This window comes from Lithobates pipiens, unplaced genomic scaffold (assembly GCF_037356315.1).
Source record: "Lithobates pipiens isolate NorthernLeopardFrog02 unplaced genomic scaffold, aLitPip1_a1.2 Scaffold_13, whole genome shotgun sequence".
NCBI classification, from domain to species: domain Eukaryota; kingdom Metazoa; phylum Chordata; class Amphibia; order Anura; family Ranidae; genus Lithobates; species Lithobates pipiens.
This window is the reverse complement of record NW_027507718.1, coordinates 232,898,460-232,925,603: the sequence shown is the minus strand read 5'-3', so window position 1 is coordinate 232,925,603 and position 27,144 is coordinate 232,898,460. Positions and strand designations below refer to the sequence as shown.

The following is a 27,144-nucleotide window of genomic DNA, read 5'->3' as shown; positions in this document are numbered from 1 at the left end:
TTTTAAATGATAGAGACAGAATATCAACCAAAAATTCAGTAAAAACAAATGATACAAATGTTATAAATTGAGTTGCAGTTCAGTGAGTAAAATAAGTATTTTATCCCCAAGCCAAACATAACTTAGTATTTCATGGAGAAACCTTTGTTGGCAAGCACAGAGGCAAGAAGTTTTTTGTAGTTGGTTACTAGGTTTACACACCTCTCAGGAGGGATTTTGGTCCACTCTTCTTTACAGATCTCTAAATCCTTAATGTTTCTTGGCTGCCGCTTGGTAACTCAAAGTTTCAGCCCCCTTCATAAGTTTTCTATAGGATTAAGGTCTGGAGACTTGGTAGGCCACTCTGTTACCTTAATGTGCTTCTTCTTGAGCCACTCCTTTGTTGCCTTTGTGTTATGTTTTGGGTCATTGTCATGCTGGAAGACCCATCCATGACCCTCCTTCAGTGTTCTGGCTGAGGGAAGAAGGTTCTTATCCAAGAGTTTACAATACATGGCTCTGTTCATTGGCGCTCAATGAGGCAAAGTCAGGGTGTACCTTTAGCGGAGAAACCGTCCCAAAGCATAATGTTTCCACCTTGACTGTAGGGATGGTTTTCTTAGGGCCATAGTCAGCATTTTTCTTCCTCCAAACACGGCAAGTCGAGTTAATGCCAAAGAGCTCAATTTTTGTCTCATCTGACTATACCACTTTCAGATGGGCCTGTACATGTGATTTCTTGAAGAGGGGGACCTTGCAGGCGCTGCAGGATTTCAATCCATGGTGGCATATTATGTTACCAAAGATTTGTTTAGTGGCTGTGGTCCCAACTGCCTTGAGATCATTCACAAGCTCCTCCCGTGTAGTTCTGGGCTGATCCCTTACTTTTCTCATGATCATCCTTACACCTTGCGGCAAAATCTTGCATGGAGCTCCAGATAATTTGCGAATAATCGCTCCAACAGTTGTATCCTTCTCACCAAGCTTCTTCCTGATGGTCTTGTAGCCCATTCCAGCCTTGTGCAGGTCTACAATCTTGTCCCTCACAACCTTTGATAGCTCTTTGATGGTGAGGTTTGAATGGAAGAAAGAGGTTCTGTGGACAGGTGTCTCTTATACATATAATGAGTTGGCGTTAGGAGCACCATCCTAAATTGACAGGATTAATCTGTGTACCACATGAGCACATACTGTAGCCAGTCTGTGGGAACCAGAATTATTGTTGGTTGGTAGGGGGTCAAATACTTATTTTACTCACTGATCTGCAACTCAATTTATAACATTTGTATTGTGTGTTTTTTCTGGATTTTTGGTTGATATTCTGTCTCTATGATTTAAAATACACCTATGATATAGACACTTAAAGTGGTGTTGCCACCCAAAAAATAAAACTACTTAAAATTCGTAAAAAAAAATCAAAAAAAAATAATTGGCAAAAAAAAAATTTTTTACTCACCTCTAAATACCGGTTGCTAGGGGGTCCCTCGTAGTCTGCCTTCTTCATTGCCCGGGCTGGTGACATCACTTCCCCTCGCGCCGCACATTCACCTGGGACCTGTCATGTGTCCCAGGTGACTGTACGGCGTATCACGGTGCCCTGCGCCGCTCGCGCATGCGCAGTGGGTGCCCGGCTGTGAAGCCACAGCCGGGTGCCCACAGTATGCATGACGGCGCCGTGAGCGGAGCGGGGAGCGAGGGGGGGGCTTCGTACCCCCGCATCGCTGGACCCTGGGACAGGTAAGTGTCCGATTATTAAAAGCCAGCAGCTGCAGTATTTGTAGCTGCTGACTTTTAATTTTTTTTTTTAGGGGGTACCCCACTTTAATTTCTTTGTAAGTGGGCAAATTTACCAAATCTGCAGGAGATTAAATAATTATTTTCCCCACTATATAATATCATTTTCCATAAACAAATCAAAATGATTAAATAGTAGCAACATTTCCTACTTTCATACTCACAAATCGCTAGCAATGGAGGAGTTTCTGGACATTGCCTTAGGGGAAAGGTCATAGTCACTGTCTGATCGGTATAGGAAAGACTCTCTTCTCTGGCTGTGGGGCAAGTTACCCTGTAGAACCAAACCTGACCCTGGACTGGCTTGGGACTCCAAGGGACTTCTGCCTGACGACAAGCCATTTTCGACATCAAAACTAAAAAAGAGACAGGACACAGAATTAAAGATGACAATCACACATTTCAAAAGTAATATAGCAAATTTTTTGATAAAAGCAATCAGTCAAAATCTTTTCGATAGCGTGCAAGAAATAGGACTCTTATAAAGTTTGTTCTGCCATCTGAGGTTCACTTTCCCTCTCATGTATGGCCATGGTGACAATAGTTTCACCATACAAAATTTGCAACTGGAGCTACAGCAGTAAAATCCTGACAAGGGTTATGATTGTTTCCTACTCTAAGTAATGGTAAAATATAGCCCCATACACACCATTAGATTTTCTGAAGATTTTTGTCTTCAGATTTACCAAAACCATGTAGTGCAAGGGCCTGCCTGATTGCATACAAATTGAAACTCTTATGCCATGTACATATGATTGGAATTATGGTCGGAAAAAGGTCTGATGGTTTTCCCAATGGAATTCCAACGGAATTCCGCTCAAGCTTTCTTGCCTACACATGGTCACACCAAATTCCGACCGTCAGGAACTCGGTGACATACAACGCATACGACGGGACTAGAAAAAGGAAGTTCAGTAGCCAATAGCTTCCGTCTCTTAGTTGAGTCTGAGCATCAGTGAGTTTTTGTGCTTTGGAATTGTATACACATGATCAGAATTTTCCGTTGGGAAAATTGAGAACATGCTGTCAAATTTTTGCTGGCAGGAATTCGGCCTAGCTAAATTCCAATGGAGCCTACACACGGTCGCATTTTTCGATGAAAAGCTCTCATTCGTCGAAATTCCGATCGTGTGTACGCGGCATTAAGGTTTGAACTCCTATTATATAGTTTTGGTAAAACTAAAGACTGCAGAAAATCTAATAGTGTGTATAGGACTTTAGCTGTGCCTGGACTTTACAAGAAACAGACCAATGAAGTATAGCTCTGTGGTTCCTAATGGATTTTCCTATTTTGCACATTACTTTCTCCCATAAGCCTTTGTCACTAATGCATATATTTCTAGGTGTTAATAAAGCAGTGCTTAGTCAACATCAACATTTGAGGTTATGAGAATTGATTATTTTATGTGTATGTAAAGTAAAAACTGTGCTTTAAGGTTTAGGATAGAGGAGATAATACTATTTAATGCTGTATGTGTAATCTCTTCCCTTTGCTTCCTGTCTTGGAGATGTAACAAGTAGTAAGAGGAAATCTTTCCAAAGTGATGGGAATTCAAATCTTGGACTTATGTACCTATAACCTTCTGGAACATACCATATGCCATTGTTCAACCATTTACAAAAAAAGGTTTAATCTTTTCATTCAGTATATTGGGATTATCCAGTGTGTAAAGCTAAGCCTGAGGAACTAGCCAAAACTCTCTCAGGCCCCTTTCACACGGGCTGTGTCCGATCAGGTTCGCTTCTCAGTCTTTCAGGTGGACCTGATCAGACCCTCCAGTCTCTTCTAACTAGCAAACATATCCACTGACACCCGCTGTCATCCAATCTGATCCTGTCTGCCAAAGACAGATTGACGGATGGGGATCAGTGGAGAGATCCCCCCGCTGGCAAGCAGATTACGCTTAGAGAAGGCTCCCGTGTGAAAGGGGTCTCAGTTGCTGTCCATGCTTAGTTTGACAAAAGTTGGTTGTTTGATCAACTTTTGTCAAAAAACCTACTGAAAAATGTTTAGCTGCCAATATTGCAGACAGTGCTTGTTTTTTTTTTTTTTACACCTGGCTGGGCCAGCGGTCAAAAAAACAAGAGCTGCAGAGGTAGAATGGTTCATCCACATAAAAAAAAATATATATATTAGTTTATGACCACAAATTTCTTTGCAGTGTTCTTACCTTGCACACCTTTATCTATATGCACAGACCCTATTTTTTAACATGACATTTGTAGTTTACACATCCGGTAAGCATTAATATGTACTTATCTTTTTGCAAAGGCATGCATTTTATATTTAGCAAAACACTTGCCATAACTAACACTTTATTGACTTGGGTGTGATTAAGGTGCTCGTAAGTGACATCAAAAACAACATTGAAATAAAGACATGGCAGGTTTCTCAAGATGTTAAGAGTACACAAGTACAAGGTCAACAAGCTATATTTATCCAGACAAGATATAAATAGACAAGATACTGTATACAGCTATTTATAACTCATAATGACTATCCCTTCCAGGCTCATATAACGTCAAGGTGTATTTCTAAAATAACTTTATTATCTATGTGAATATACAAAACAATTCTGGAGTTTATCAGTAACCAACCAATATGTAATAGTAGGCCTTATATGTTGATAGCATGGAATAGATTTTTATTTATTTTTTATTATACACAGTGAAAGGCATAGTCTGAAGCAGCTTTTACAGCAGGTTTCACAGCCCTAAATCAACCAAAAAACGATTGGTTGGGGAGGAACCAGCTGACTTTCGGTCTGGTTGTACAGCTCTCTGTCCAGCCTCCACCGAAAAAGGCATGATGGAAAACTAGCATCCGACCAGAGCTGGCAGCCAATTGCTGCAAGCGTTGATCAGTGCGTTCTGGTGGGGTGGGGGGCGGTCCCCTGTCAGAACACAAAAGCACAGCAGGGGAGATCATCGCACCAACATCGCTTGTGTTAGTATAGCAATCTGTCAGTTTTTTTTTCATTCATCTTGCTGGGTTGGAGGAAACCAAAAACTTTTATAGTGTGTACCAGGCTTAACACACTAACACCAATACCATCTTCACAATTTTCCTACATGCAACCTCCCCTCCCAACTGACTCCACTGTCACAAGTGTTGTGCCCTGCTCCAGCAGTCTCCTGGGATATCCCCATAACATAGGTTGCAGGAGCAGGGAAACATAGGGGATGAAAGGAGGACTTGGTGGCGCATCATCGGTGGAACACAGCCAACTCCTCATGACATAAGGAAAGAAAGTTGGCATCATGGGACATGACTTGTAGCAGCGTATCGCAGCAGGACAGTGCTATATTCACTGGGAAGGTCCGTATGTTTCTGAAGAAAAGAAAAAAACCCTGCATAACAGGTAAGAGGGAATGACAAAAAAGAGGGGGGCGGGTAGTTAAGGGTGTTGTTTAATCTCCTCTTTAAGCAGATCATACCCATTCTGATCTTAATTGTACAGTCTTTCTAAAACAATGTAGCGGGGGGAATTACCTAAATCGTCTATTTACATTTGCTTTTTACCCAATACACAGTAACCACTTGACATTCTCCCCCCCCCCCCCCCCCCCCAGTTCCCAGAACATTTTTTGCTATACTGCACTGCGTTACTTTAACTTTAAAAGACAATTGCGGGATCATGCAATGCTGTATATAAATAAAAAAAATGTCATCACCTCTGGGGTTTTTATTTTTTGCGCTATAAACAAAAAACAAAAACTATTTTGAAAAAAAAAATTAAAAAATATTTTTTACCTTCTGCTATACAACATATCCAATAAAAAATTGTAAAAAATCTAATTTCTCCATGAATTTAGGCCAATACTTTATGTATTCTGCTACATATTTTTGGTAAAAAAAAAATACCATATATTGATTGATTTGCTCAAAAGTTATACAAATTATGTTATATATACTGGATTTTTTGCTTTTATAATAGTAATGGCGGCAATCAGTGACTTATAGCGGGACTGCAGTCTGACACTTTGTGGGAACCAGTGACACTAATACAATGACACAGGCTGAGAAAGGGTTAAACATTCAGGGCGATCAACCGGTTAAACGTGTGCCTAACCAGTGTCTTTGTGTACAGTGTGCTGCTTTCACTAAGGGATGTGCTGGATTTTAATCCTTATTAGATATTAGATTTACTTGATTTAAACTTTTTTTATATTTTTTTACATATTTTCAGTTGCTCCCTTGTTTTTGGTCCAGACCAAAATTATGTCATATATCCCAGGAGTCTTCATGGACATTTTTTTTTTTCATCTGGAGGAAAAGGTTTTCTCAGTTAAGCATGCCCTCCTGTTTGCATGCCTGAGTTAAGGGCAGATAAATTCCAGGACGTAAAAACTACATGAATCATTTGCCCTTACTCAAGATGGCTACAGCCAGAAATGCTAGAGGGTGTTTTTCAAAGTGATTTCTCAACAAAATAAAGAATAGAGACATGGATGGATGGGTAAGTTTGCTTGGAATATTAAAGACAAATTAAATAGCAGTTTGTGATGCTCATATGAAGATTAGTTCCCCTTTAAAGTCTATAGGTCCACCTCATTACATTGGTATCTGAAAGTTTGTGGAATATATTAGGCAACAAGTGAACACGCTGTCTCTGAAGTTGGTGTGTTGAAAGCAGAAAGCAAAAAAGTGTAAGGATTTGAGTGAGTTTGACAAGGGCTAAATTGTAATAGATAGACAACTGGGCCAGAGCATTTCCAAAACTGCAGCTCTTGTGGGATGTTTCCAGTCTTCAGTGGTCAGAACCTACCAAAAGTGGTCTTGGAAAGGACAACCGGTGACAGGGTCATGGGTAGCCAAGGCTCACTGATGCATGTGGGGAGCGTGTAGTCTGATCCAATAGAAGAGCTACTGGAGCTCAAATTGCTGAAAAAGTTAATGCTGGTTCAGACAAAAATGTTTCAGAACACACAGTGCATCAGAATTTGTTGCATTTGGGGCTGCTTAGATAAAGATTGGTCAGGGTGCTCATGTTTACCCGTGTTCACAGCCAAAAGCGCCTACAATGGACAGGTGAGCATCAGAACTGGACACACAGGAACAATAGAAGAAGGTGGCCTGGTCTGATGAATTCAAAAATGAAGAACTCAACAATGAGTTTGAAGTGTGGTCTCCAAATTCTCATGATTTCAATCCAATTGAGCATCTGTGGGATGTGCTGGAAAAACAAGTCCAATCAATGGAGGCTCCACCACAACTTACAGGACTTAAAAGATCTGCTACGGATGGCTTGCTGCTAGATACCACAGCATACCTTCAGAGGTCTTGTGGAGTTCATATCTTGACTGGTTATGGTACGTTACCGCTGATCGGTGTATATAGTGTGGAAGGTGGTAAAGAGCACTTGCACAAATCTTTTGTGTGCGATACTTCAACTGCTCATGTTTGACTGGGACTGGGAAACTCTTAGCCTCTGTACACACGGTCGGAGATTCTGCCAACCAAATCCGTCGGATTTTGTCCGTCAGATTTAGTCTGACGGATTGTGTCCGAAACTGTTGCATACACACGGTCGGACTAAGTTGTCGAAAAATCCAATCTTTCAGAACGTGATGACGTAATATCGTTACGATGGGACTACATTCAGGCTAGTAGCCAATAGCTTTGATGTAGGAATTTGATCTGAGCATGCGTGGCACTTGGTCCGATCAAAATTCTCTACACATGATCGGATTACGTTCGACCGGCCCAGTTGGTCGGGAAATATTTGCAACATGTTGGAAAATTGGGTCGGACGGAGATTCGGACGGAATCAGTCCGATGCATACCACACATAGTCGGATTATCTGACGACACGGTCCGATAAGACGCATTCCGACGGATTCTCCGACTGTGTGTACGCGGCTTTAGGGGAGTGTGGGAACAGCAAGTCAGAAGATAGCAGAACCCTGATGCAATACTACCAAAGCTTTGTAAAAGTACAAAAAAAATATATAAAAAATAAAAACGAGGTAAAATCTATGATTGGCATCATATTTATATCTATAAAGAAAATGAACGGCAAGGGAACATATTCATTTGTAAAACAAAAAACAAGATCAGTCATATTGCTGCTTGCGTGCAACACTGTTAGAGTAAGATAGCAAAGTTTAGCTTTGAAATTTAAACACAATCCCTCAAAGGTAAATCAGCCCGGAAACATTTTCCATTTAACTGCCCTAAGTGACACACTGTTCCTTACAATATTTAGTGCAAGTTGTCAAAACAAAATCCAATCTCTTGTGGGAGTCACAGAGATCAGTAAGGCTGACATTTGGCCAGCGGAGAGCAGAATAGTATGGCAACTTCGTTTTACAACCTCAGAAGTCATAAAGTAAATGTAAGATTGCGGCATACAGAATAATAGGTAGAACGGCACAAAAATAGCTCCCCATTCTCTTCTTATAATCTGAGTAGTCTGCTGTGATAAATACATTCTAGTTTCAAATAACGTACACTCCTTTTGTTGTTTTTGGAGAACAGAGAGTAAAGAAAACTACAAATAACTAGTTAAACAGTTGTTTGAAGAACTTGACTACAACAATCTGACGGAGCATGTATGACCACTTTTGCTTTGCTTATTTCACTAGAGCAAATTTATGTTGTACAGAGCAGTGACAAGGCTGCTTTTAAAGGTTGTTTGTACTGTAAATGAACGGTGCGTACCAAAATAATACTGTGGAATTCAAAAAAGTCTCGTGTTTTGTTTTTTTGCACATATGCCACACTACGTGGCCTGTCAAGTGACACATTTATTTTCGGACGCACTGCACCTCTTCTTTCCGTCACTTTTCCACATCCAGTCTGCTCATTGAAATTAAACAAGGCAAAGGGGAGAGGCAGGCAGTGCAAACTTCATAGTGTAGTAAGACTACAACTTTGATGCAACTTTGGATGGGTGTGACTTGGATGTGACTTGTCCCTCTGCAAAGTGGGACCCACTGTAGCATGTAAAAAATTCAGGTATGACTTTCATGTAACTTTTGATTGTTAACATTGAAGTCCATGGCCCTCAAGTTGCATGAAACTCGAACCAAACTAGTGCATGAACTACTTGGAAGTCACACATATATGAATGGTTAGCATTGGAAAACATGAGGTAAGACTTGTCATGCAACTTTGATGTCCAAAGTTGCATGACAAATCGCACAAGTGTAAATGTCGTGTAAAGGTAAACCAAGATGAGATAGAGTGCTTGTGGAGGTGATTGTCCCAATTCCATGTGCTCTTTTGCAGAGAATGAGGGCCACTACAGGGAGAGGACTGAGGTGCGCATAGCAAAAACGTGGGCATGGTTAAATTTATGAGGAATATTGGGCAAGGCTTAATAGTCTAATTAGAAACAACAAACAAACATGACCTGGGACTTAGCCTAAATTAAATTCACTGACTGTACACACTGCCCCCTCTCTGTACACACTGGGTTAAAACTGAAGCTGGCACACTTACGTGTTACAGAATACCACATCAGCACAGCTGTGCCCCAGGGCTCCCATATATTGGAGGAGGCCTCTGAGTCAGTCATTTCTGGGTGGACGATCATTGACTGGTGTTACTGCAGAGCTCCTGTTGTAACCTCACAGTTGCTTGCATGCCTCACTACCAACCCTTCCCTCGTTTTCTTGTAATGGCCATTCCCCCTTCACCTCAGCGGTGCCAGCTGAGAGCAAGCAGAGCAGCCTGGAGAAGACAATCTTCCACAGCCTGTGAGGTATGTTAGTGGAGCTGAGTGTCGGAAGCAGCTTTCCGCCACTGGGCTCCCAGACACAGCCCAGAGAATTTTGTTGAAATCCTGGGACAGTCCCACGAAATCAAGGAAGGTTGAGATGTATGGTTCAACCCTGAAGCGGAAAATGTTCACATGTCTACAGATGCATATACCTTTTACCATGCTCTTCCCTAGCTCCTCATACACAGTTTTAAAAAAGTGAGTGAAGCCCTCACTGGAGAGACAAGGGCTGTCTCTGGGACCTGGTTTTGCGGCACAGGTCCTTCCAGAGGTAACATCAGCTTCAGAGTTTGAACAATGAAAATCAGATCACCTGCATGCTGCCAGTTTTAACATCCAGCATGGCAGTGCTGTTGTTGGAAACATGTCAACAACACTGTCCACCTCCATATTGGGGAGGACACAACACCAAAATAAAAATGTAAATATATATGACTACTTGGAGTAAGCTGACAATTTAAAAAATTTTTATCACATAAAAGAGATGTGTCACTACTACTGCTTTACTTCCATCATGCATACATTATAAATCTTAGGAAAGAAGTTAGCAGCAGCTAGAAAGGACTACCCCTCCTGAATCTGTCATAAATTATTGTCAATAGGCGGTCCCAGTCAAGGTAATGACTTTGTCAACTCATTAGATTGTTTGTTTGCCTTTAAAGTCATAGAAGGATGTAGAATTTGACACCAACAGTTTTAAACTAGCTCAGCCAGGTTTCCACTCAATTCTCCTAATTTCTTCCATGTAGCCTTCCTCTTATTACAAGTTCTTCAACTCAGTCAACCCTAGACCTTGATTTTAATGTACAATGACGGAAAAATTCAAAGGAGCAGGATGGAAATTTTTTATACGTCGTTTTTATTTGGTAAAGTCAATTCATTCTAAAAACAAATGTTAAATCCAAACAAAATCTTTCTAACAACAAATGAATGTTCTGAGAATTTGCGTACAAAGTTTCCTAAGACTACTGAGAATTTTTGTTCAAAATTCTATCTATCTATCTATGACCAGCTTTATGTAAAAAATCTAAGCAATAACTACATCTGAGGAAAGCCAGAAGATGTGTGACAACTTCCAATGTCTGCAAATTAAGGTTAAGCAAAACCTTCAACCAGCGCACTGTGGATTAACAAAGGAATATGTAAAAAATATAAAATAAACAAAGAGCAGCCCGTAGTGAGACTCAAAGGTCTAAATCATAAAAAGAAAAGAATAATTTTCATACCGCGCTCCTATTCATAAACAAAACATGTGCAAACCAACAAATAATAGGTGCTAAATTCAGTTATTAAATTGTGTATAAAATTTCCATACACTACCACCAGATGTCTCCAATCAAGTGAGAGTGAAGTAAATCTTCTTAGTAGTTCATAAAATGTGAAGAAACAAAAGTGCCTTCTTTCACCAGCCCTAGGCAATCATCCTACTTACCGAACATATATGACACCCATCACAGGTAGTCATAATAGGCATGTGTAGCAAAGATGTATCTTCCAGTGAAACAGCCCAGAACGGTGTACACCCACCAGGCAAGGGTATAGTAAATCACATATGTCAAGGAGAAAAGGAAGAGCTCCTCATAGTGCAGTTTATAACTTTTATTTTCTTTGCAATAAAAAAGCAACACTTACAATGAAGTACTGTATATCTTTAAAAGCCCATAAAAAACAAGCAGGCACGCGGATCGCGTTCCAAAGAGATGGCGGAAGTGATGTGTCACGCATGGGTAGGGTCGGGTAGTGCATGACACGTCACTTCTGCCATCTCTCTGGAACACAGGTGGAAAGCGATCGGTGTGCCTGCTTGTTTTTATGGGCATCTTTGTTACACATGCCTATTATGACTACCTGTGATGGGTGTCATATATGTTCGGTGAGTAGGATGTTTTCCTAGGGGCTGGTGAAAGAAGGCACTTTTGTTTCTTCACATTTTATGAACTACTAAGAAGATTTACTTCACTCTCACTTGATTGGAGACATCTGGTGGTGGTGTATGGACATTTTATACACAATTTAATAAGTTAATTTAGCACCTGTTATTTGTTGGTTTGCACATGTTTTGTTTATGAATAGGAGCGCGGTATGAAAATTATTTTATGAACTACTAAGAATATTTTCTTCACTTTCACTTGATTGGAGACATCTGGTGGTGGTGTATGGACATTTTACACACAATTTAATAAATGTATTCTCTTTAAACCTTCCAATGTCTGTACTGTGATGAATTTAGAAAAAGCATACATTTCATTTCATTGTTAATAGAGGTTGTGGTACCCATGGCAAACCATTTAGAGGTACTAAAGATGGGTGGACAGGGACACTCCTCTCTAGTGTAACTACTACAACTTCTTGTGATGTGTGTGATTTAAGGGCAGTTTAAACGAGAACACACCACGTTGAAAACGCACTACACTTGTGATCTTCAGCTTGTGTCAGTGTTAACTTAATGGAACAAAAAATTACAGCGCACACATTGTTGGGTTGTGCCCCCCAAGTATTTGTTTGAGTGTTAACTTAATGACACTCTAAATGCAGTTGCATACGAAGTGTATTTGGCTGCACTGGATGGCATGGTACAGTAGTAAGTTTTTTAAAGCATTGCATGCACTACTTTTGGTGCGGTCTGGCGCAATATGAGCCCATTCAAACGTACACTCATATGCATGAAAATGCTCCCTACAGTCCTCATTTATTAGCTAGCCGTGCATCACTTACATTAATTAGTAAATATTAGTGGCAAAGTCAGTATTGAACAAAACCTTATGCCAATGTTTTAGAGAGCTTGTCTACCATTTTGTCCTCACAAAACTTCTGTTTCCAGCAGCAACTCGGCCAACTGCCTCTTCTTCATCTACCATCACATGTAAAAAAATAGGCCTACCACTCTGTGTTGCATGGTAAGCAGTTTGCTCATTTTTAATCCTGAATATTTTTGGATATTGAAGAGAAGTGTCTGATACAGTAGCTGTGTGGGAGTAGCTGTAGTCATCTTTTTACAAGGGAAAATGCTAATTCTAATTCCATATGCAATTCTTGATTTAGCCAGATGGTGGTTTAGAATGAATCATAAAATACCCTTTTTTTTAGAGCACAGTCAAGCTGTTGATTTCAGCAGTGTTTCAGGGTCTAAAGCCTGTTGATAAAAGAATACGCAGGTGTTTATGAGTAATTTTAAATTAGATGATTTCTATTGCTCAAGGTGCACTTGACTTAACCTAAAAATTTTACTTTTATATAACATAATGTAGAACTGTCGATTCTACTATTGTACTATCTTTTGAATATCAAATTGGTTTTGTTCTCAGCAGTTTAACACTTTCTTTCAAAATATCCATCCAGAATGGTTAGAATGTTTTTTTTTTCAAAGGTTCAGCAGATATATTTATAGCTCAAGTAACTAGTCCAAAGCCCATCATCTGAGAACAAGTAACTAGCCATAAGAAAATACAGACAGCAATACCAAAATAATTAGAAAATGCATTGCAAAGCGTATTCGACAATGAAATGTTGTAACAAGTGAGAGACCCTGGCCAGCAAATGTTTGTAATTTTATTTTTATCAGTGTTTCTTTATTAATGTTTAAGTTTTTTTTTACCATTTTCAACATTTATTATTACTATTTACTCTTTCTTTGTATAAATATAATAAAATAAATAAATCTGATCAATAAATAAAATTGACAGGCAACTGGTTTGTGATTTCTGGTTTATGCACTGTCAGGTCTCCTCTCTCTCTGGGAATGCACGAGTGTTTCTAGCAGTGTTTCTAGCAGCGCAGCGGCTGCAGGCTCATGCAGGGATCTGACCATTCATAATGCGTTCTGATTCTTCTGGATATGTGAGTTGCTCTTTATGCTGATTCAGCGTTGTTTGTGGTTACAATATTGTACAATGTTGCCTTTTTTCTTTTCTTAAAACGGAACTATCGGATTGGAGGAAAGAAGATCTATCTCTTCCTTGGAGCTTATTTCTACTAAAAGGGGATAAGTGTGGAGATCTTCCCTGGGATATCTTCACTGAGCTGAAGCTGCCTATACACCTAGGACGAGTCAACCTTCCCCTCCTTAGTGTGATCCGCCCTGGATAAGTAAATTTTTACACATACTCGCATAATTATACTTCCTATTAACGTGAACCCTTTTTTTAGAGGAACAATTATTATAATTTAAATTATTGAAAATATATTTTTTATATCATTTAGTAGGCACACTGGTTGTGTGGCTCTGCACATAAATTTCTTTATTTATATATTTTAATATTTTCTCCTTTTGTGACACCACTTATGATGTTTATCACGATTTAATTTATTCACCTATTGTCTGTGGCATCTTGGGATATCAGTAATTATTTATTTATTTATGCTGGTACTATGATGTGGATTGATTCACAATTAATTCATTAATTTGTTTTTTATTTATTTATATAACTATAAAATTATATTAATAGTATTACTTTCTATATATATTAATTATTATTATTTTTTTTTAATCGTTTTCATTTTTATTTTTAACAAGATTAATACTAGGGATTTTCAGTCCTCCCCTTTTTTTTAGCACTTGACACCTTTATTTAGCACCTTTTAATTAGCACATTGCACTTTGGTTGTTTTTGGCTAGATTGTGGAAAGCACACCATATGTTGTATTTTTCTTGGGATGATTTAATATAATACATTCCTTGATTGAATTTATCTTTTTGATACACTACATACTTGGCACTTTATCTTTGAAGATAGCCCAGCACTACCTATTTTATTACAGTAATGAGTAACAGCCCTTTCTGGTGGCTTCAACACAGGAATCTGCTCACGTGCCACTCCATTGCTCTCGTCTCATGGGTCACAGTCATGACCGATGACCGGTGCTGGATGGGGAGCCCTTTGCAGGCCAGAGCTTGCAAAGGGCACTCTTTGTTCCCGAAGCTCAGAACGTCCAGGGGGACTTCTTGTCTCACGTACAGTTAGACAACAACTAATGGTTCCTTCATGTTGAGACATTCGAGTGGATCCTGTCCTTGGGAGTTGATCCCAAAGTAGCCCTATTTGCATCCCCCTGCAACTTCAAGATCAGGAATTATTACCTTTGGAGTAGATGCTCTGACAGATCAGTGAAGCTTCAGCAGAGCATATGCCTTCTCCCCATTCCCGGTCATCCTCAGGTTTCTGCAGAGACTCAGAGCAGAAGCACCCTCATGACCTCATGAGCTCAAGAAAGGCAAGCACTAATAAGGTCTACAGGAGAATATGGGCCAAGTTAGTTGAATTCTCATCCTCTAAGGGAAGATCGTTTAGAGATCCGGGTAGCCAAGGCATCCTGGAATTCCTACAATCTGGTCTAGATCTGTCTCTGTCCATCAGCTCCCTCAGGGTCTAAGTCTCAGCTCTATCAGCCTTCTCCGGAACATCATGGGCCGTTCACCCTTTAATCCGACAGTTCTTCCGAGGGGTGGCAAGGCTCAGGCCCCAAGGGAGGACAAGATTCCCCAAGTGGGATCTTGCCCTTGTTCTCGACTCATTGGCTGGACTCAGTACCACAGGAACCATTCCGGTCTCTATCAAAGACCTTTCTGCAAAAGTTGCTTTCCTCGTAGCCATCACTTCGGCTAAGAGTCTCTGAGATCGAGTCCATAGGTCATAAAAAAACATTCCTGACTCTCTTTCTGGACTGGGTGGTCCTCATCCCTATGCTTGGCTCAAACCCAAAAGTTACGACAGTGTTCCATGAGAACCAAGAAATTGTCCTACCTACATTCAGGGACCCAGGGTCCACGGAGGCTCACCCACTGGATGTAGGGGAAATACTGAAGGAATACATACACGTTACTTCCTCCTTTAGACGTTCAGACTACCTGTTTATCCTACACTCCGGGAATAACAAGGGGAAGTGAGCTTCGACAAGAAGGACTGTGGCCTAAATCATCCAGTCCATCCAACAGGCTTACAGGGCTAAGGGCTTGGCTCCTCCAGAGATGGTGATGGCACATTCCACCAGGGGCATGGCGGCTTCTTGGGCAGCAGCCCGACACGTGGCTCCAAATGTCATCTGTAAAGCGGCCTTGTGGGCCTCCATTAATACTTTCATGTTTAATTATTGCATAGAACCTGCTTCTTTATCATCTGTAAACTTTGGTTTAAGAATCCTGTTGGTTCATGGGTAAATTGAAAGTTTCCTTTTGAGCAGCATACCCACCCGTGTGGTTTGGCTAGTTATTTCCCACACCTAGGCTGCCATGTAGTCTGTCAGGAAAACTGAAAATTTCCTATCAAATACTTACCGTAATTTTCCTTTCCCGATGTACACCATGACAGACGGAGTTCACACCCATTGGTCAAGAGTTGGCTAGTTACGGACTGCAGTCTCTGGCTGTGAGCTCAAATTTATGGGAATGGGGACCTCCATTGGAGAGGAGGTGGGGTTAACCCACATGTAGGCTGCCATGGAGAGCATCAGGAAATGAAAATTACGGTAAGTATTTGATAGGAAATTTTCAGTTTTGCTACCATTGGATACCGTAACAGGTGCAATTTGCTTGTTTGTGCTGATTATGAACCACCTACAATGGCAAAGACCTGGCTACCACCACCTAAGCCTGAATGCCACCTGTAATCACCTATTAACAGAATCCTTTTTTCTACATCCGCACTCTGACAAAAAAAAAAAAATACAAATCCACCATTATTAGTGTGGCACTGATAAATAATGGTTTGTTCTACTTTAAGGATGGCTTCACGCCTATGTTTTCCAGTAATGTTTGTTTTAACCTGAACGTTACTGCAATACCATACCACATGTTAAGGAAAGAGTACAGTGCCATGAAAAAGTGTTCATACCCCTTGAAATTCTACACATTTTGTCATGTTACAACCAAAATCTTAAATGTATTTTATTGGGATTTTATGTGACAGACCAACACAAAATTGTTATGTGGAAGGAAAATGATAGTTGTTTTTCAGAGTTTTTTACAAATAAATATCTGAAAAGTGTGGCGTGCATTTGTATTCAGCCCCCTTTACTCTGATACCTCTAACTAAAAGTGGAACCAACTGCCTTCAGAAGTCACCTAATTAGTCACCTGTGTGTGTATTGTAACATCAGTATAAATACAGCTGTTCTGTAAAGCCCTCAGTGGTTTATTAGAGAACCTTAGTGAACAAACAGCATCATGAAGGCCAAGGAACACACCAGACATATTAGGGATACAGTTGTGGAGAAGTTTAAAGCATGGTTGGGTTATAAAAAAAAATCTCGAGCTTTGAACATCACACGGAGCACTGTTCAATCCATCATCCAAAAAATGGAAAGAGTATGGCACAACTGCAAACCTAACAAGACATGGCCTTCTACCTAAACTGACAGGTCGGACAAGTAGAGCATTAATCAGAGAAGCAGCCAAGAGGTCCATGGTAACTCTGGAGGATCTGCAGAGATCCACAACTCAGGTGGGAGAATCTATCCACAGGACAACTATTAGTCATGCACTCCACAAATTTTGCCTTTATGGAAATGTGCCAAGAAGAAAGCCATTGTTAAAAGAAAGCCATAAGAAATCCCCTTTGCAGTTTGCAAGAAGTCTTGTGAAGACATAGTAAACATGTGAAAGAAGGTGCTCTGGTCAGGTGAGACCAAAATTGAACTTTTTGGCCTAAAAGCAAAACGCTATGTGTGGCAGTAAACTAACACTGCACATCACCCTGAACACACCCTCCCCACCATGAAACATGGTAGTAGTAGCATCATGTTATAGGGATGATTTTCTTCAGCAGTGACAGGGAAGCTGATCAGAATTGATTTGAAGATGGATGGAGTCAAACAGAGGCCAATCTTAGAAGAAAACCAGTTAGCGTTTGCAAAATATTTGAGACTGGGACGGAGGTTCACCTTCCAGCAGGACAACAGCCCTAAACATACAGCCAGAGCTACAATGGAATGGTTTAGATCAAAGCATATTCATGTGTTAGAATGGCCCAGTCACAGTCCAGACCTAAATCCGATTGAGAATCTGTGGTAAGACTTGAAGATTGCTGTTCACAGACGCTCTCCATCTAATCTGACAGAACTTGAGCTATTTTGCAAAGAAGAATGGGCAAAAATGTCGCTCTCTAGATGTGCAATGCTGGTAGAGATATCCCCAAAAAGACTTGCAGCTGCAATTGCAGTGAAAGGTGGTTCTACAAAGTATTGACTCAGTGAGGCTGAATACAAATGCACGCTACACTTTTCACATATTTATTTGTAATAAAAATTGAAAACCATTTATCATTTTCCTTCCACTTTACAATTATGTGTCACTTTGTGTTGGTTTATTACATAAAATCCCAATAAAATACATTTACATTTTTGGTTGTAATATGACAAAACGTGGAAAATTTCAAGGGGTATGAATACTTTTTTGAGGCACTGTATGTGCATGGTAAATGGCACCTAAAGCACATATACAGCCATGCCCAAAAGTTTTGAGAATGACACAAATATTAACTTTCACAAAGTCTGCTGCCTCAGTTTGTATGATGGCAATTTGCATATACTCCAGAATGTTATGAAGAGTGATCAGATTATTCCAATTAATTACAAAGACCCTCTTTGCCATGAAAATGAACTTAATCCCATAAAAAAACATTTTCACTGCATTTGTGAAGAAGGCTTTAGGGCGCCCAAGAAAGTCCATCAAGCGCGGGATCCGGGCACCACCAGTAGAGAGCTTGCTCAGGAATTACAGCAGGTAGGTGTGAATTCATCTGCATGCACAGTGAGGAGAAGACTTTTGGAGGAAGACCTGGTGTCAAGAAGGGCAGCAAACAAGCCACTTCTCTCCAGGAAAAACATCAGGGACAGACTAATAGTCAGCAAAATGCACAGGGATTGGACTGCTGAGGACCAGGGTAAAGTCAATTTCTCTGATGAATGCACTTAAGGGACTCTTACATTTTTGTACTTGGAGAACTTACTTTTCTATTGCTGTAAGACTGTTAAAACTGTTAAAGTGTAACACCATTATCTTTCTTTGCAATGACAGCTGACAAAGGTGGAAATGATAACACCATTGTGTAATGCCAGCGAGAATCTATAAAAAGTCAACTGTGTCAGCAACCATACAAAATTGAAATATTGGGTTTTAGTGGAGCTTGCCTTTAAATCAACTATACCATAGGTAGTTTGAGGATGATTTATTATAATAATCCCCAAATAATAATTTCATCACCTTCTGGAATACATTTGTCAAAAAACAAATATTCTTTTGTATTTTGGTTTCTTTCCAGTGAGATCTGGAAAGTATAACATACTGCAAATACAGTAAGTAAATGCCACATGGGATTGAATAAATAGGATATGCATGAACATGTTTTACTAGGGGATCACACGAAGAAAAATGTTTCAAGTATGCAGGTCCTTTCATACATTAAATTCTTTAAGAATTAAAACGTGCCATGTGGTCACTTGTAGAGCCGAGTAGAAACCACCCTAGCTTTCTCTGCATTTAGGAATAATTAAGTTTCTTGAACAAAAGGCACAGCTATACTTCTGTGACTGCCTAACTACTTTATATTACTGGACTGAAAAACAGAATTGTGTAGAACAGCAAACCTAGGGGTAGCTCATTTGTTTATAAGATCATATATGGCCCAGTATATTGTTATGGCAATGTATTAAAGGTTAACTTCACTTTTGTAGGAAAAAAATAGCAAATAATAATATAGCAATTACAACACAAGTCATGTTGTAATTAAATGTTATTAAAAATTATTTTTTCTGTTCAATCTGCAACACTGTAATTGTCTGTAAAATTCAATGCAATATGGCTACCTGTTTTTCTGTACACAGGTGGTGTACAGAACCCCCAGATATGTAATTTCCTACTTGTGTGTTTGGGTTACTGATTTTCCCAGAAGTCTGCATTAAGATACTAATTTGATTTTAAGCATCCTCTGCAACAAAAATGTCCTTTTTGGTGAGATATTCCCAAAGGGAAATTACTACTAAAGGGATGCAGACCTTGCCAATCTCCTCATTAAAGCCCTGCAGGTGCAGAAGATGATTTATAATTACTAAACTATCTCATACAGATTCATGTAGCACATGGATACAGACAAACAGCTATTGCTTCAGAATAACAAAAAGTAGGAATCTACAACAAACATTTTTAAATCCCTGCAATGACCATAGATCACCTAGAACGGAATGTTTTTTCCCATCAAAAGTGGAGTTCCTCTTTAACTGTCATGTCTCTCCTCTGTGTTAGTTTGCTTGCACCAGCTTTCTTTTTTATCAACCACCAGCCAAGGCATACCTTCAGCACGCAACAGGAAGAGGTAGAGTTTATCCCAAATGGGACTTTGACACATTAAGGGCTTGTGTTGATGGGCTTTTTTTTCACAACATGGGTTATGCATTACCATACAATTCTATAGGAGTGCAAAACCCTCTGAAGAAGGTCAAATGTAATGTAGGTAGATAGTAAGTCAACTGCAGGTCAGATCACCTGCTCATGAATTCTGAATGATCTCAGAAGCATCTTAAATGGATATCAACCATATGTCATGAACACAAGCCAAAAGCTCCTCAACATACTCCCTTATCACTATGGGAAAAAACCCTTCATATGTGTTCGGGAATCTGTATCCACAGTAAAAGCCTACCATAAAGAAGGCGTAGGATGATGCTCACATAATATGCCTGTGACAGCAGCAGCCCTGGGTAAGAAAACCAGGCACGCTCAGAAATGAGGTTTAAAATTCTATTACATGCAAACAATTACCTTTCTGGGGTGGCTAGGTCTAGATAAGGTTCCGCAATGCTGCTACATGGCTACCACAAGTATTCAACTACCAGGGTGGGTCTGATTTCTCTTTCTCCATAGCACACAGTGGATCCTCTTGCCAGCCTGCACATCCTATGGTAGCATGATTTTACACATCTAAAAGTGTTGAATACTTGTGTAAGCAGCATTGCAGTGCTCCAAGGCGCAGACTGCAGGAGCCATAAATATCATGCTTCTTCTCTCGGCAGGCATTTCTATTTGACCATTCGACCATGTAGTGACAGGTTAACTTTAAATGAATGGTATAGTATGGTTTCACATAAATATTTTAATCCATGACACATTATTTTAAATGAATCCCATGTAAAATGAGTGATGGTAGTGTAAATCTTGGTTGAACTGTTTGTTACACAGTGCTTTAGCAAATAAAATTTTCCCCTGGTAAGTTATAGATCCACTTTAAAGAACTCTTTTTTTTTTTTTGTCTCTTCACAGACCCCTCCACAATAATATTTCTTAAAATAACAATACATGTCTCAATAAGTGACGAAATCTTCGTAAAATAAAAATCACCTCCATAGTTTTCACATCAAAACTTCTTAACCACTTCCCACCTGGCCAATGCACATATACAGCCGGGTGGGAGCCGTCTACTTCTGATAGGACGTTCAGGAACGTCCATCAGAAGGAGCGGGATCGCGCGCGCGCGTGTCCGCGCAGCGGCGCGATCCCGATGCGCCCGTATCACCCGGACACGGCGCATCTTAGATCGGCAGGAGGGCTCTCTGATTGGCCCTCCTGATCACATGACGGCCGTGTCCAATCACGGCCGTCATGTGATGTAAACAAACAGCCGGTTGCTAGGCAATCGGCTCCTCCTCTCCTCACACAGAAGTCATCGCTGAGGAGAGGAGAGCAGATCGCTGCAGCCGGCTGATGATCAGTGAGTATGAGCTGTTTTTTACAGCTTTTTACTCACCAGTCTAGTGTAGTACACAACACACCACACAGTGTAAACACAGTCCCCACATATGTCCCCATAACACACATGTCCCCAAAACATACATGTCCCCAAATAATAAAAACACATGTCCCTAATAATAAAAACATGTCCCCCACATATGTCCCACTAAAATCACATGTTCCAATGATTATCTGCACACATATATACGTGATCACCTGCACACATATGTACATGATCATTTGCGTACATATGTCCGTGATCACACAAACCAATTATTATACACTTAACAGAATTTTTTTTACCAAAAACATGTAGCAGAATACATTTTGGCTTAAATTTATGACAAAATTGGATTTTATTGGATTTCTTTTAAAATAGAAAAAAGAAAATATTGTTTTTTTTTCCAAATTTCCGCTTTTTTGCGCTTATATCGCAAAAAATAAAAAACGGAGTCGTGAATAAATACCACCAAAACAAAACTCTATTTGTGCGAACAAAATGATAAAAATTTCATTTGGGTACAGTGTAGCATGACCGCGCAATTGTCACTGAAAGCGCGAGAGCGATGAAAGCTGAAAATTGGGCTGGGAAGGAAGGGGGCGAAAGTGCCCTGTATTGAAGTGGTTAAGGAAGACATTCCACCTACTGGAAAAGAACACTCCAAAAGTATTGACCCCCCACATTTTAGGCAGGTAACAGATATCTGTTCCCTGCCTCACAGGTTTTATAGCAATATCCAGATTCTGCAGACTGGTCACATTATTCGTACATGAAATGAAGCCCATTCGTTAATGAGCAGCATCGTTATCTCACTGTCTCACTGAATGTTTTCATGTCTTGCCTGGAATTGCTATTTAAGCTGAAGACCCATCAAACTTCAATTATTCAAATAATTGTGATGTAGAAAGGACGGCCAGTTCTACCCTTTTGCAGAGGTGCATAGTGGTCATACTAAAACTACTGCAACAGTGAGATTAGGTGACCCGTCAGAACGGAAGTGACGTTTTGTCGCCGCCATTTTTCTACACCCAGCACTCGTCCATAGTAAGGATACAGTGAGAAGGCAGCAAGCGGACATCTTGTTACACCCACCGGGCATTTCACACTTATTTTTGACAGTAAACTGAGCTTATATAGTGAAATACAGGATTTAAAAATCTGTCTGACTGTTTAGATGTTTTATTTTAAAAGCAGTGGCAAACCTGTTGATCTGAAAGGGTTTTCTAATCTGACATAACACTGCTGCTTTGAAAAAATCAACATCAAAACAGTCTGAGGGATTTCAAAATACAGAATTTCACAAAATAAGCTGTGTCTACTGTTAAAAATAAGTGTGAAATGCAAGACTGCGGTGGGTGTAACAAGATGTCCGCTTGCTGCCTTCTCACTGTATCGGGGTGCAGGGTATAACAAGATGATGGCGACGGAATGTCACTTCCGTTACACATTCTGACGGGTTGTCTGATCTGACAAAACACAGGCATGAGACCAAGGCAATCAGCAGGTTCTGTAGGCACATAAAAGGACATCACTAATCCTAGCAAGCCTTGTGCTCTTTCTGCTGCTTCAACCTGTATGTACACAGTCCTTTTCATTCATATTTGTGTTGCGCACTCTCGCTACTGCCATCTTTTGCACACTTTTGTATATAAACCAGTTTATTTTCCATATCAGTGCTACTGTTCCCAGCCAGGCTGGAATGCCCAAACAGATGTTTAAGAAGAAAACAATCTTCTAAGTGCTAGAAAGGAAAAAAAGGAATGCAGTATTAATAGTTGTAAGGTATATGACTTGGTTGGGACAGCAGGGCCTAGACTTATGTCAACTCTCTCACAACTCACAACTCACAACTCACAACTGTGCATTCCCTTGCAAGCCAAAATAAGGTGCACACACAGCTCAGATATTAAAACAGTTCTCTTATTGCAAAACACAGGCAACTGAAACATACTTGTTTGTAGTAGTCACTAAAAACTAATGCTGGGTACACATGATCCTGCTGAACCAGCCGACATTCAATGTGTACAGATGACTGTCCGACAGAAGTTGGTCCAAGGACCGGCTTTTGTCACAGGGACATGCTGGAAACCAGCAGCTGATCAGCACTGGCAGCCAATGGCTGTGAGTGCTTATTAGTGTGTTCTAGGAGGCAGTCCTCCTGTCAGAACACAATAACTCAGCAGGGGAGATCGCCACACTAACATTGCATAGTTAGTACGGCAACTTCTCAGGTTTTTTGTTCGTTCAGCCTGCTGGGCTGAACAAAAGAAAACGTGTGTACCAAGCTTAAGACAAAGCTGCAAATTCGTTTTTCGAATATCAGAATAAATAATTTATTATGTCTTAACAAAAATGATTTTAACTTGAAGAAATGCATTCAGGTAAAAGCAAATGTAAGGGTACGTTATTTATTTTTACAGGGAATAAGCACCATCCTAAAGTAAAGCTGTCATGGGATAAATACAATGGCTGCCACTGCTGAGCTCTTGTCATACAAATGCTAGTTAACACTCTATCATACTTGCCCTCTTGCTTCAGTTCCTTAATTCAGGGACCTAGAACAAATATGCAAATAGAAACCTTTGACTTTCTGCATATTTGCTCTTGGGTCAATGACTCAAAGTATGGAAGCCAGTGATTAGAATAACTGCCAAGAAAAAGTAGCATTTTTGGAGCCCCCCATATTTCTCATATAACAGGTATACTTTTAAGAGAAGTTTATAGTTCTATTCCGAAAAATGTTAACGCGTCTGGATGTGGTATCCTGAATTGGTTTCTACTTTCTGCTTCTGGTGCAGTACCTGAGAATCACTTAGCGAGTATATCTGATGATTACATGTAAAAATGGAATTTATTTTGGTAATCATAGGTTGAGGCATATCGATAATTTAAGCATTTATTTTCAAAACCAGTGACCTCAATACTTTCTAAGTCACTGACCCATAAGAAGTATGCAACAAGTTAGAACTCATGATTTGCATATTTGTTCTGGATCAGAGACTTAAATACAATTTGAGTCCTATGCTTTGCCTTCAAAGCACTTCATCACTCATCCAAACGTATATTTCTGATGTAAGCAACTCTCTCAACTTTTGCAGCGACCTACTAATGCCCTACTCACTCACAGCCTTTTTCTAAGCATGGTTACAAGCTTTCTCTAGCCCCTATTCTTTGGTATTCTTTTCCATTAGTCGGAGACAGCATCAGATTTTCAACATTATAGTATTTTTGGAATGCTATACCTCATGCTTTTGGACTATCCTATTAAAATCATTAACCCCACCTCTCCTTTAAATTGCATATTCGTCATCCTCTCTAACCCATTCTTCAACATAATCAATTTAAAACAGCTGAAATCTTTGCTATAACCCTTGCCTATCATAACTAATGTTTCTCCCATATCTTAGGTTAGGTTAGCTCGGAGCGGGGGGCATCTAACTAAGAATCTATATTGAGGAATTAGGACCTACCTACTCTTGCTAATGATCCCTCTCGTAATGCACCTCAGAACTCTATTCACTTTCCCCATTGCCACACCAGACTGTTTTGCAGTTATGAAATAATATAAAATAAGCACCCTGAATGTTTTTCCTCTTTAGTTCTGGCTAACAGTAACCCTCCAATATTGTAATCTACTATAAGATTCTTTTTCCCGAAATGCTGTATTTTGCATTTAGAAACAATGAAGTACAGTTTCCACTGTTTTTTTTACTACAAGTAAGTTGGACATTTTTTGCTGTGTTGGGATTTGAACCAGATGAAAGGTTATTCAATTAGATGGTAACAATGCAAATATACAATAGTTCCCCCTTTAATATCTGTCTTTTGCTTGCAGTCATGGATAATACAGATCTTATCTGGGGCCCTGTCCTGTAATAAGTCTCTCCTCTGGACTAATCATATCCTTCCTGGCTCCTGAAGAGAATACTGTAGACGCAGGATGATTCGTTGTTTTATATACTACGCAGTTCCTTTGTCTCACTGCTGCTGTATATTTAAAGCTCTGTACAATTCTGATTGGAATTCCTTTTTCCTTAGTTACCACTTGTGAAAATACAGTTGTATAACATTTGATCTCAATGCATCTGTTTATAAGCAAACCAAAACATTATTCCCAGGTGGTCCTGTATCTCCAAGACTTAATGCCATGGCATTCTGTACATGAGAATAAACCTTACACAACTCTTAGGTACAGATAGGCAGATTTATCTCCAAAAACATGGGCTGGTTTAGACATCTGTATATCCTCTCCCATAGCTTAAAATCGGTGGTGTCCTCTCTGTGAATGAGCGTTCTCATCTGGCATAGAGAGGCATCACACATGCTATGAATACTCTTCATAGAAAAGGATGCATGTTTGTGTGATATCAAGTGCTAACAATCCTCAAAAGTGGCTTAGACTCCTTCATGATGCAATTTGCCAGTCATCTTATGTAATGTTCAAAACAGTCAACGTTCTTGAAACTCCCAGAATATATACAGAAATCCTTTCACAATAGAAGGTGATTGCATTCAGAAAATGATCTTTGCACTGATTGTGCTGTCTGAGATTTGTATACAGAGCAGCTTTCTAAAGTTGGCTTTGCTTTAACTATCAAACATGATCCTGATAAATCAAAAGCAAATATAAAGCTATAGAGTAGCTCTCATACAAATGGACATTTGCTGACATCAAATATGCCTAGCATAATGTTCCTGGTGTTTTCCTGTGTCTGGGGAGCCACATGTTTGGGAATGCAGCTGACTACAGAAAGTGAATGACTTTACTTATATAAGCACCAACGTTTACCTGTGTAATGCACTTTATGAACTCAGAGTACAAGGGTGTACAGCAATTCACCTCCATGGCTGGTTGTATGCTCACCTTTCATGGTGCTAGACTCCAACACAGCCTTTTTCAACCGGGTGCTCTAGCACCCTAGGGTGCCTATTGGATTCTTCAGGAGTGCCTTTAAAAAATGCCTAAAAATTGCCCCAGATTGCCCAAAAATTGTCAACAAGCTGGCTGGGGGATCAAGCTTGCCTTTTTTGTTACACAAAGCCACAGGGTTGTTTCATGCAGCGTTACAACCTTGGGCACTGTGCGGCCCAGCCACAGACTTCCTAACAACCAATGCCATCATAGTTTCACAAGGAGACATCAGGCACCCAAAGACGTTCTTGTTTGCCCTTTCCTTGCCCCTCTCCATCAGCACTGTGGTCATGTTGACTGAATGAGAGAGAAAACTGTGGGAGAAAGAAATGCTGCAACACTGGTCAGTACCAGATTGCAAAGGTATATTGCTTTGTAAAAATCACCTCTAATGTTGGGTGTCCTACATGTTTAGAGGCCGCTGCATTATGTAAAACTATTCTTTTTTTGCATTTTAAAATGTGGTGCTTCAAGAGTCTGCATCATTTTAAAGGGTACCTTGACAGATAAAAGGTTGAGAAAGACTTCTCTAAAATCTATGACTAGCAATTTACCTAATATTACCTACACAGTGTCTAGATCAGTTCCAGTCCTCAAGGCGCACCAACAGGTCATATTTTCAGGCTCTCAATTATTTTGCACGGGTGATTTGATCAGTTTCATTGCCTTAGTAATTACTATAGCCGTTTCATGTGAGGGTAATCTCGAAAACGTGACCTGTTGGTGCGCCTTAAGGATCAACAAACAAGACAAACATATAACAATACAGGACAATACTGAACACTGTCCGGACGCATTGCAGTAGCCAACGGTCATGACAGGCTTAATTCTCCCATATGCCTGCACCCTATCCTCCATATTTTCCTTTTTTTCTAATTGGATTAGCCCACTGCCAGCCATTAATAATTAGTGAATCTAGGGGATCATATGAGACCTCACTTTATCAAATTATATCCTAATGATTTGATCCTTTGACTGAATGCAATGCGTTCGGACAGTGTTTAGTGTTGTCCTG

The 27,144-nt window shown here is 40.0% G+C and overlaps 1 protein-coding gene across 1 annotated transcript in view; it reads right to left on the bottom strand.

Moving 5' to 3' along the window:
• The window catches only part of PDE4C (phosphodiesterase 4C), a 142,481-nt gene that overhangs the window by 92,157 nt on the left and 23,180 nt on the right, over positions 1 to 27,144 (bottom strand). Inside the window, exon 2 of the mRNA XM_077478431.1 lies at positions 1,938 to 2,129. Within this exon, the coding sequence (XP_077334557.1) occupies positions 1,938 to 2,129 (192 nt within the window). The remainder of the gene's footprint in view (positions 1 to 1,937; positions 2,130 to 27,144) is intronic.